Here is a 12,842-nt window from a genome sequence, read left to right as displayed (position 1 = left end):
AAGTCATCAAACTCCGTGCATTCTCATGTTGGAACTGAGAGGATGTGGAGAAAGTGTTCTTATAAATTCATGTGTAACCAGCAGAGAACTTGTACCTGAGGGGCCGTAGTGGAGGTGACAGAGAACAGGGAGAGTGACGAATTTGGGGAGGGGGGGGGACGTAAGTTCTGAGTGCAGCAAGCAGGCTATGTGAGTGATTCTGCGAAGCAGCGCTCAGTGGATCGTACTTGCAGAGTGACTTCTGGCCATAGCACTCTCTTTCTTCCCCTTAGGTTTGGAAAGGAGGATGCCCGTTTGCAAAACGTGTTACCTGGGCCAGGTGGCAGTCTGTCGTGAAGATGGCCACTTGGCAGATAGTGGGTGGACAAGACATTTAAGAGAGACTGATGTAAACAGTCTTTGCGCAAACGGCGGGAATGTCATCAAACTCTGTGCATTCTCATGTTGGAACTGAGAGGATATGGACAGAGTGGCTGCTGCACGTGTTTAGCTGAGGCACGACTGTAACTCACCCGACACCAGGAAGTCACCAGGATCTTATTTCATTTGTTTGACTGTCTGGGAAGCTTAACAGCCTTCTTTCAGAAACTGGAAATGGTCGGCCTGGTAAGATTAGATCTCTCTGTAAACGATGGACTCTGGTCCCATCTAGGTAGACGTTCCTTTTTTGTTCAAACATGTCCATGATTACCATGAGAACGGCGCCTCCCTAGTCTAAAATCTTTTTTCAGTCAAGACAAATTTGGTATGACTGATTGGTTCCTCTCAGGATATGCAAAGTGGGAAACCCGGTGCTGTGTCTCGGCTGGATATCAGTCCAACAGAACGCTCAATAAGGCAGGTTCAATCAGTACAGCATAATTCGATTGTTTTGTGCAATATGGGGGCGATTTTGTGTTTACTAATTCTGTTGCCATACCAAGCCTTTTTGAAAGTGGTGATTCTTTGCCTTCTTCGTTTTCTGCTCCTCCCCTGATGGACAATTTCAGGTCTTTCCCTACTGGTTAAGACTTGTGATCTGTATCTTGTGATGGACTAATAGCCAAGGACAGTTTCCAGCTGTACCACCAGTGTAACTGCATATCATCTTGGACATATTGTGTGTGACAAGTGTAAACCTATTCGTCTTGAATCGGCCATTTGTCGTTTGACAATTCCAGCATGCACCGTCATGCATATGAGTCAAATTGGTTTGGCCAAACCAGCAAACAGGTGCACCTCACACTGAAATCTGCTGGGATTTCGGGGCTTTGATAGGGAAATTTCTCGCGTTCTGATAATCAGAGCCCCAGACCGAGTAATTTGCAAATTTTCATTGACGCGTCCGAACGTTACAGCTGCCACAGTGCGCCGCTCCTCGCTCACAGTGTGCCGTTTTCTGATGCTGTCTCAATCAAGGTGAAAGGGGAAAATACTGCTGCGCAGGTGTAGAGTTGTTAAATGACGTTCACTGCTCCCTGTTCTCAAGTGAACCATAGGTTGTGGTATGTTTGATTGTAGCTGATTCCATTTGAATACTGCTGGGCCTCACAGTGGATTTATGTAAAGAGAGGCAGATGCGTTGTAAAAGAGATTAATTCAGAGGGAAATTTGTATAGTTCGCATCCCATGCTTTGCCAATCAAACACCTTCACTTTTCTGATTTGAGTTTGCCTTTTTTGTGTAAGATTTATCAGCTCGTTGTAGCTATAAAAGGATTGATAAAACCTCTCATTATTTTGTAAACTTAAATAAGCCACTGTTCTCGTTCATACTCCTTCAACTATTCGCTGTTTTTATTTTATTGTGGTGGTACATGGGTACACCAGCAATTTAAGGTTCAGTCTTATTAAATTAATTAATCTGTTTATTAATTTGTGTTCTGAAAGTGTGCGTAGGCATAGGAAACTGAAGTGCCATGATTAAATTCACTAATCCCGTGTATAAATCTTTCTTTATGTATATATAATAACATTCAGCACGACACACACACACACACACACACACACACACACACATACACACACACACACACACACACACACACATTAACGCATCCGACAGCTTGCAGCGTTTCTTTTTTAATTTTTAAGACTCTCTGAAGAACTTTCTGTTTTTGTGTATGGGTCTACAGGTTTTAGCTAAACAGTTCAGAAATGTGAAATTAAACTGTAATGGAACCTTTCTTCTCCAGACAGTGTGATCTTAGCAGACACTGAATAAGAGCAATAAATTTTTCAGAGGACCCAAATAAAGTTGAACTTTTCATAAAATTGTGTTTTAGCTGCAACCGAAGGAATATAGATATGGAAGGGTTGGAAAAAAATTAAATACGGCTTATTGGTTCTGCTTTCTTACTTCTATAAATGGCAACAATTTTTAAGCTGATAAGTTTGTCAGGAATTCAGAATCTGTTCCCCCGATTCGTAAATTTCGTTGGTAAAAATGACGCACCTCTAATAGTCTTATTTCTCTATGTTGATCGATATTGTTACATTAGTTGTCTGAAAGCAAACAAACATCCCCCTGAGGTTCGAGGTAATTCTCGAAAAAATGAAAAGAACATATATTCTGGAGTAGAATCCGCTACATTGATTATGAGAGCTCAGTGTGCTAATGCAGTTAGCTACTGCTGGGGTTCGTTAGAGTTCGTACGTACTGTTTACTCGAAATTCCATCGACGTAAGAGTACATTACCAACTATTCTAAACTTTTATTCCACGGCAGCCATAAGAGAAGTTCGAAAATTGGTCCGTGACATAAGCAAATAATCGTAATCCGTCTCTGTCCACGACCTTTCCCTTCTTTGCCCATTAGAATTCAGATATGCATAATCTTCTCTCATCTAAAATTAGAACATACAGGGTGTTTCAGAATTACCCTCGAAAATTCGAGACTATGTGCAAGGTGTTTTAAGAAACAAAAGAAGCTTAGGAATCCGTGTCCGGAAACGTCATGCAACGACTCGAAGTTACAGGTGCCGGCGCCTGTAGATTTATGTATGCAAGGTCCCAAAAAAACATGGTCAAATTGTAGTGACAGGTTGACAGGTTCCTTATGCAGAAATAAGTAAAAAAAAGTCTGGTAAACATGGGCTCTAAACTGCTTACCTTAATAGGTGTGAGCACTTATTCATCTTCTGTACTATGAAACAGATCTCTTCTACTGTAGGTCTTTGCTTTTCATATTTTGGAAGGAGAAAGTATTGACCAAAAAAAGAAAACAAATAATCATAGGGTCTAAAATGAATACTCTAAGAGCTATGAACACTTGTTCATCTTCACTGGCGTAAAATATTTGTCTTCTACTGAACAAGTGCTCATAGTTCTTAAGCTATGCATTTGAGGACCCATGCTTACTAGACATTTTTCTTGTATTGACCCATACTACCTCTTCCAAAAATCTGAAGAGCTAAGAGCTTGCAGAAGAAGAAATGTGTTTCACAGTATCTAAGATGAACAAATTCTCATACCTCTTAAGGTATACATTTTAAAGCCCGTGTTTACTAGACATTTTTTTCTTCTGTCGGTCCGTACTACCAATTCAGAACGTTGCCTGCCCTACAGCCTTAGCAACAATAGTAGCGGCACATAGAGGAATCTCTATCAGAGGTATCAGAAAGATTTACGCTGATAACTTTCGACTTATTCGTTTCCGGACCAGGGTCCCGTAACTCAAATTGACACGTCTAGCCTTCTTCATCATCCCTGAAAGTTTGTAACACCATCACGAAATCACCCTATAAGTACAAACATCTACAGGCGCCGGCGTCTTTAACTTCGACGCTCTGTAGGGTCGTTGGATGACGGTTTCGGATACGGTTTCCTATCCAAAATTTGTTCCTCAAGATACCTTCTACATTCCCACGCAGTTTGCCGGTGCAATTTTGAAATTGCAGATCTAGTAGCCACTACTCGTGACATTAGAAAATAGTGAGTGGGTTGTTCCTTCTGGTTGTTTTAATTTTGTAGTTGTATTCAGTATAAAAGTATTTTTTTCAATTAATTACATTTGAATACATTGTGGGAGCAAACAGTGGTCAATGTTTTTACTAATATTTGCTATCAAAAACAGTCTTGCTCACAAATTATTTATTCCGGTGACCGGTTTCAACCACAACTGTGGTCATCTTCAGACCAATAACCAAAAACTTCCTTCTGGTGGTGTTCATTGGTCTGAAGATGAGCACAGTTGTGGTTGAAACCGGTCGCCGGAATAAATAATTAGTGACCAAGACTGTTTTTGATAGCAAATATTTTTTTCAATATCTCGCAATACGGTGATAGAACAAAATACATGAAATGTGCATCTTCATCTGGTCTTCCAGAAAATGTGAATGGTGACAATCCGTAATGTCGACGCCATATTTCCAGTTCAGATATCGACCTAATCGGATAACCTGACTCGAGGGCGCTTGATTCTAAAGGAACGTCTTATCTACAGAGAGGTCCTCACACTGGGCGCTGACTAGAGTTTTGAGAGGTGCGGAGACTAACAGTTACGGTCATGCAGATCCTGCTGTCTCTGTAAGTGATTCCAGAAATCACCTGAATTCTAAATCTAGACAATGCCTTGTTTCCTAAACAAGAAATTGCATCATATACTAATCAGGCGCACACTCCGCCATCGATCGATTCCATGCAGCAGTGGTCAGCCTTTTCGGAGCTATTCAGCAGGCTTTATCCACATCTCTTTTGATAAATTGCAGGCTATTATTCTATTATACCAGAGAGATTAGGCATTCCCAGATGGATTTCACGTTGTGGATTAACAACCGGTGGTCTGGTAAACTAGCTAGACTGAGTGTGGTTTTGAGGCGGTTTCCCGTGCTTCTTAGACTGATCCCGAAATCTGGCTCAGAAAATACGATAGACAGGCATCTAAAATACGTTAACACACAGGACACTGTTCATAGACAAATGGCAAACACCAGTGTTGTGTGTTCAATGGACGCAAGACAAGCACTGCTTGCTCAGCATAAAATATAGACGAAGGTGTAGCTAATGAAAACATTACAATGAGGTGACAAATTCATGTTATAGTGATACGCACATATACAGATGGCTATAGTGTTGCGAACAAAAGGTGTAGAAGGACAATGCGTTGGTGGAGCTGTCCTTTGTATTCTGGTAAAATGGAAATGCCGTGTGGCTAGGGCCTCTCGTCGGGTAGACCGTTCGCCTGGTGCAAGTCTTTCGAGATGACGCCACTTCGGCGACTTGCTTGTCGATGGGGATGGAATGATGATGATAAGGACAACATAACACCCAGTCCCTGAGCGGAGAAAATCTCCGACCCAGCCGGGAATCGAACCCGGGACGTTAGGTATGACATTCCGTGTCGTTGACCACTCAGCTACCAGGGGCGAACTTGTCCTCTGGTGATTCATGTGAAAGCGTTTCCGACATGATTTTGGCCGTACGGTGGGAATTAACAGTGTTTGAACGCGGAATGGTTGCTGAAGTTCGCGAATAGGGCACTCCCTTTGGGAACTCGTTACAAGAGTTAAGAGTGCACCGAGAATACCAAGTTTCAGGCTTTCCCTCTCACCGTGGCCGACGGCTTTCACTTAGCGAGCGAGGGCGACGGCGTTTGGGTGAAGTTGTCAGCACTGGCAAGTAACATTGCGTGAAATAACGGTGGAAGTCGATGTGGGACGTACGATGAACGAATCTGTTAGGACAGTTCGGCGAAATTTGGCGTTAATGGGCTATGGCAGCAGACGACCGACGCGAGTGGCTTTTCTAACAGCACGACTTCGCCTGCGGCGCCTCTCCTGGGCTCGTGACCGTACCGGTTGGACCCTAGAAAACTGGAAAACTGCGACCTGGTCAGATGAATCCCGATTTCGGTTGGTAAGAACTGATGGCAGGCTTCGAGTGTGGCGCAGACCCCACGAAGCCATGGACCTAAGTTGTTAACAACGCACTGTGCAGGCTGGCGGTGCTCCATAGAGGTGCTGGCTGTGTGTACATATAATGAACTGGGTCCTCTGGTCAAACATAACTTTGAGACCATTTGCAAGCATTCACGGACAATGCGCCATGTCACTGGGTCACAATTGTTCGCGAATGGTTTGAAGAACATTCTGGCTAATTCGAGCGAATGATTTGGTCACCCAAATGGTTCTACATGAATCCCATCGAACATTTATGGGACATGATTGAGATGGCAGTCAGTGCACAAAATCCTGCTACGGCAACATATTCGCAATTATGGACGGCTATAAAGGCGTCATGACTAAATATTTCTGCAGGGAACTTCCAACGAGTTGTTGAGTCTACGTCATTTCGAGTTGCTGCACTATGCCGGGCAAAAAGAGGCCCGACCAATATTTGGATGTATTCCACTACTTTTGTCATCTCGGGCTAAATTTCGATAGCATTCCTTACATGAGTTGACAAATGCGATGTTATACAGAATGTTTAGATTAGAGCCGCCGATTTTTCATTGTCCTCAGCAATATTCGTAAATTCGCACTCACAATGAGTTGCGATTCAGGCGGGGACTAATTTTCTATGAATGGGCTGTACAACTGGCAGCTGGAGCGCGGCGAAGTGTGTTTGCCCTGTCAGTACCAACCCTGGCCGCTGGGTCCTCAGGTCATGCAGTCAAACGACTGCCGACTGCAGACCTTGGTATGAGGTTAGGAGGACTAAAAGTTGTAAATTATTTCATGGTCTAATGGAAAACGTACTCGTATTAAGATAAACGACTAATTACACATCTGGCACGTCGTCTCATGTTATCTCAACGCCATAAACAGCCGAAAATGTTTATAACAACCATCGCATTGGTATGCTGCTGTTGTCGGCAAAGTAAGCAACGCTCATTGCGGTTCGTACTGCTGAGCTCCGAAATGATCGAAATCGAAGCATGCCAGATTTGGGACTCTACAGAACATCTCTGCCTCCTACATTTTCAAAGAGGAGTAGAACGTAGTGCAACTGGGTACACGTGTATAACTCAGTCATGCATCACTCCTAGAAAACGTGCATATGGTGTTAGAAAACGCAGTCTTACAACAGCAATAAGTGGCTGTTAGGACGTTTTAATATGCAGCATCTAAATAAACACACTTATGTTTAGGTCATGCATCTTCCCGGTGAGTACGGTTAAAAGCTAAAACATCAATTAGTACATTCTTCTATGTTTAGATGAGTGTCAAGTACTGCAATGTTCGTTCACTGTTCCGCTCATCGAATGAATTCAGTCCTATCGCAAGACGTATTACAGATCTATGAATGCAGAAATTTTTCCTCATTTCCAATAGCTCTACCTCTTTGTTTTTTCAAGGCTAGCAAAAAGAACCCGGCCTCTAGAAAAAAGTATAGAAACGACTGCCTAAACCGTCTGCTACGCAGTGAAGTCGCGCGTCCCGTTTTGGGGAAACCAAATATTGTAGTAACCTGGTTTTACTTTTCAAAAATATAATAAATCCCGAGAACTGGGAGGAGCAAGGTTCAGTTCGTCCACGTTTACCAAAGTCACTTTAACTGGACCCATCAAAATTTGCACGTTGCATGTTTCACGTTGTGTGTATTAGAGATATGTGGTGTACAAAGCCATTTTACTGCTTTCCTATCCCCCTTAGGTGGTGTAGGAAGAACCAAAGTCGGTATCCTTCGGTATTTGTTCCACTCCCTCTAACTGTACTGTGTTGATCGCTATCCGAATTGTTAATGTGCAACTGTGACGTATTTCTTGGGTCGTATTGGAACACGGGAACTCGTAATTTGAAGAGTAAACGCTTCCAGCGATGAGGAAGGCAATGCTGCTGCGCCTCCCACTGTACATTACTGAACATTTCTGTGACGCCCTCGTTCCGTACAAGCAAATTTGTGACGAATCACCTAGCCCTTTTTGGAATCGATCTCTTCCATCAATCCAACTTGTCAAGGGCTCTAGATGATCGAAGACCAATCGAAAACTGGCGTACATCCCTTTGTACGAGTTCCAGAGATTCATCCCGTTCCATTCGCGTATGGAGTGAACAAAGAATGACTTTTGAAATGCCTCTGTACGTGCTGTAGTCAGTCTTGATCTTTTCAAAATGGGTCAAATGGCTCTCAGCACTATGGGACTTAACTTCTGAGGTCATCAGTCCGCTAGAACTTAGAATTACGTAAACCTAACTAACCGAAGGACATCACACACATCCATGTCCGAGGCAGGATTCGAACCTGCGACCGCAGCGGTCGCTCGGTTCCAGACTGTAGCGCCTAGAACCGCACTTGGTCTTATCCTTACCGTCCTAGCAGAGAGATACGTAGGGGGCTGTGGTATATTCCCAGATACATCTTTTAATGTCTTCAAATTCTGGTTTTTGAAATTTCGTAATTAGATTTTCTTTGCATAGCTTGCTTCTATCTTCAGTCGTCTGCTAGTTCTGTTTCTTCAACAAGTCTGGGACACTCAGCCATGGGTCAAATAAACCTGTGACTATTCGTGCTGGCATTCTCTGTATACATACAACATACGCTGTAAGTCCCATTTGGTAATGGATCCACACGTTTGAGCAATACTTTAGGATGGGTACAATGAATGATTTCTAAACGGTCTCCTTTGTAAACTTATTACATTTCCATAATATTATACATGCTTCACCTACGACCATGTCTTTATCATCGTCCCACTTCATAACCCTACAAATGTTACACCCAACTAGTTACAAGCAAGCTGCCAATATTTGCTCCGCTTTGGAGTATTACCGAGGTCCGACTGAATATTTGTGCAGCTTTCTTCAGACACTACATCATTATACACGGTGCAATCACATTAACGTTATGATAGCCTATACTCTACGTCAACGTGCAACCATCACTCAAAGACCGCAGGTGGCAGCACTATTAGAGCAGGGTACATAGAGCGTGTCGGGGGACGCGGGGAACAGTGCAGTCATTATCGTAACGCGGAAATGGAGCGATTTATCTGACGTCCAAAAGCTCATGACCAATGGCTTTCGGGGTAATGGTGGAAGCATTTCGGAAAAAGCTAAGTCTGTAAGCTGTTCGCCTGTCGCTCTGGTTAAAGTATACAGTGCATGGCAAAATGGCACTATCCAAAACCGGCGCCAGGACAGCTGTCGTGCATTACGGGCCACAGATGACGTGTCTGAATGGCGGCTGCGGAGATGTGTACAGGTGAACAGACGTGCAACCTACCGCACAGATGAACAGTGCCTCCCCAACGACGGTCCAGCGAACGTTGCTGCGCATGGCCTTCCGTAGTACGCGTCTGGTTCAGGTAGCCATGCTGCTTGGGGTCGATCGCCAGTGGAGGCTGGAATTTGCACGCCAATAGCACTACTGGACGTCCGCTGAGCGGCGACAGGTGTCCTTTCCAGATGTACCGTGTTTTATGCTCCGTTGGACAGACGTAAAACACCCCACAGCAATCATTGGTATGGTACAGTCGTAGGACGGAGCTTATGGTTTGGAGAAAGTTTTCGTGGCATTCCCTGAGTGATCTAGTCATTCTGGGAGCCACAATGGATGAACATAAGTATGAGTTTATCTTTGGGGACTCTGTCCAGGTCTACATGCAGTGTTTTTTCCCCCGGTACAACGTAACTTGTCAAACAACTAGCAGCGTAGCTCCGTGGTTCGAAGATCACTAGGATGAATTTACTGTACTCCCCTGGCCACCATACGTCCCGGATTTTAACCCAATAGGGAATCTGTGAGACCACCTCGTACGGACCGTTCGCGACATGGATCCTCAATCGAGAAATATAGCACTGTTGGCCACGGCAGTGGAGTCGACATGGATCCACACTTTGGTCGGTACCATCCAGAACCTCATTGACTCTCTCACTGTGCGGCTGGTCCCGGCGGAGGTTCGAGTCCTCCCTCGGGCATGGGTGTGTGTGTTTGTCCTTAGGATAATTTAGGTTAAGTAGTGTGTAAGCTTAGGGACTGATAACCTTAGCAGTTAAGTCCCATAAGATTTGACACACGTTTGACCAATTTTTTTACTCTCTCACAGCGGCCTGTGCTGCACAAGACGGTTTCTTAGGCTTTTGACAGGTGGCTACACAGATATAGTCTGAGGTTACTATTAATATTGCCTACAAGGTCCTTAATACACAATATGAAGAAGAAGGGTCACAACATATCTCGTTCGGGCACATCCGAAGTTACTTCTATACCTGTCACCGACTATTCATCCAAGACAACATGCTGTTTTCCCCTACGAAGAAATCGTCAATCTATCCTCAAATTTCGCTTGATTCGCCATACGTTCAAATTTTTGATAATAGACGTCTTTGGGATCTGTCATTATTATACTCTCACGTCCCTCACGTCATTGATTCGACGTTTCTGAAAGCCCGAAACACGGCAGTAAGCTGCACGTGCATGCCCTGTGGCCATACTGTGTTGCTATTTCCACATGAAAACTTCCAGCAGGGTAGACAAACCCAACAGCCGTCATTCATACCAGTCGTTGTCTGTACGAATGTCCTTTTTCTGTCCTGAAAAGAATCTCACACCAGGATAAAACTGTAATCAGTACATCCAAAACGCATGGGAATACTGAAGTATGTGTTTGGTATCGTCTAGTTTGGTTCTCATGGTGTAGCTCTCTCCATTTCCATTAATGGCCATCACCCGTCTATGCAGCCTTGCTTGAACATCACCCTCTACTTGTACTATGGTTGGTATAATAACTAAGTGGCCTGCATGTATATGACTGTATTGTAATTGTTATACTATTCTTTTATGAGGTACGCAGGTGAACAATTCAAGGAACATTGGAAGGTAAAGTACTAGGTGAGACTCAGAGTCATAAGACAAGGAAAAATAAAAATATTACAAAAATAAAATACAGGCATCTCAAATCATACTTCTGAGAGCAGTAATAGGTCTCTCTAAGGGAAAGGAATGGGAATAGCCGGCCGTAGTGGCCGTGCGGTTCTAGGCGCTACTGTCTGGAACCGCGGGACCGCTACGGACGCAGGTTCGAATCCTGCCTCGGGCATGGTGTGGGGGATGTCCTTAGGTTAGTTAGGTTTAAGTAGTTCTAAGTTCTAGGGGACTGATGAGCACAGCAGTTAAGTCCCATAGTGCTCAGAGCCATTTGAACCATTTTTGAATGGGAATGAAGAAATTAGACAGCCATTAAAAATAATTTTTTCAGTAATAAAATATGTCAGTAAAATTCGAAGCACCATGTACGAAGGATGGACAACAAAGGACTCCCGAAACTTGCTGTTGATCATCATCCTATTGAAGGAAGAGAAGTTTTTCGTCCCATGGAAAGATGGTTTGAAAATTGAGGTAGTAACGGGCTACAAGCTAACTCGTGAAGAAGAACAGAAACGCCTGTCGCTACCTTCGCTTCCGACCACGACATTTACGCGAGAGAAAGCACGGTCGGCTTGTTGCGCAGGCTGCTTCATTTCGAGTTCCTGTTCCGTCTTCAATTACTTCGATGTAACACTACTTGCTTACACTGTTCCTTTTAGGGTTCATCATTTATGCAATTCCTCATTTGTATTACTATTGTTCTTTTGTGTTACAACTGTTCATTTGTATTACAAATGAAGTTGTGAGTAGGTATATAAGAGGCAGCGTTGGACATTATGGTTAGTTTTACTGAGTTAACGATGGGTTATGGAGTCAAATCGTGGGAAGTTTAAAAAGTATACTGCTCGTGGTGAAGAGAAACGGTTACCTTGGTCAGCAATACGAGAGCAGTAAATACGTGAGGAGTGTAAAAGAACGAAATTTTTACTCCGAAGGGGAGTGTGCGCTGACATGGAACTTCGTGAGAGATTAAAACTGTGCCGCACCGAGACTCGATTCTGGAGCTTTGCCTTTCGTGGACAGGTCGTCTACTGACAGCTTCCCAAGCATGTCTCATGACGCAGCTTTACTTCTGTCAGTACCTTATCTGTGCAGTTTGAAAGGTAGCAGATGAGGTACTGGTGGAAGTAAAGCTGTGTGGACAGGTCGTGAGTTGTGCTTTGCAAGCTCAGTCAGTAGAGCACTTGTCCGCGAAAGGCAAAGGTCCTAGTTCGAGTCTCGGTGCGGCACGCAGTTTTAATCTGCCAGGAACTTTCAAGAGTGTAAAAGACTCGCAATGAGTTCACTTGGATGACTGTCCCTCTAGTGTATCCTGAGATGGGACTGTGGTGAGAGTACGTGCATCCACAACACAAATACGTGTCTGGTTCAAATGGCTCTGAGCACTATGGGACTTAACGTCTGAGGACATCAGTCCCCTAGAACAGAGAACTACTTAAACCTAACTAACCTAAGGACATCACACAATGCATGCCCTAGGCAGGATTCGAACCTGTGACCGTAGCGGTCGGAGGTTACAGACTGCAGCGCCTCGAACCGCTCGGCCACACCGGCCGGCTACGTGTCAGGGTCAAAATATCCTGAACGCAGAGCACTGTCGGTAGCCAGACACACTGAAGTCAGGATGGAAAAAATTAAAGCCTCCGTAGAATGTGAGAGGTGGCACTTACCCCTGTGGCGTGGCGACGATGCAGAAAAGGTAGGCGAGAGCCGGCACCCTGGCCGGCGGTCCCAGCAGCCACGGGAGGCCCAGAAGGAAGAACAGCATCACGGCATAAAGCGTACGCCTCCTCAGCTGCGTCGCGCTGCGTCTGCGACACACCGAGCCGCCTCTCCGTACTTAGATTATTACTCTACTTTATTTGCTGCCACTTACAAAAGACCAGCCACGTAGTAACAAATATTAAATTATAATTATAAAATTATTATTAATTAAAATGTAATTTAATATAATTGTTATAATCAAGTTTTATTATTAATTAATTATTAACTATTAAAGATTATTAAATTATAATTATTACTTATTAAATTATGTTCAACATTAAATTATGCATG

General features: G+C 43.8%; 1 protein-coding gene across 1 annotated transcript in view; it reads right to left on the bottom strand.

Moving 5' to 3' along the window:
• The window catches only part of LOC124776043, a 247,507-nt gene that overhangs the window by 47,300 nt on the left and 187,365 nt on the right, over positions 1–12,842 (bottom strand). Inside the window, exon 14 of the mRNA XM_047250883.1 lies at positions 12,458–12,598. Within this exon, the coding sequence (XP_047106839.1) occupies positions 12,458–12,598 (141 nt within the window). The remainder of the gene's footprint in view (positions 1–12,457; positions 12,599–12,842) is intronic.

Source organism: Schistocerca piceifrons, chromosome 2 (assembly GCF_021461385.2).
Source record: "Schistocerca piceifrons isolate TAMUIC-IGC-003096 chromosome 2, iqSchPice1.1, whole genome shotgun sequence".
Classification (NCBI taxonomy): Eukaryota; Metazoa; Arthropoda; class Insecta; order Orthoptera; family Acrididae; genus Schistocerca; species Schistocerca piceifrons.
The sequence above is the reverse complement of the archived record's forward strand: the minus strand, read 5'-3'. Positions and strand labels throughout refer to the sequence as shown.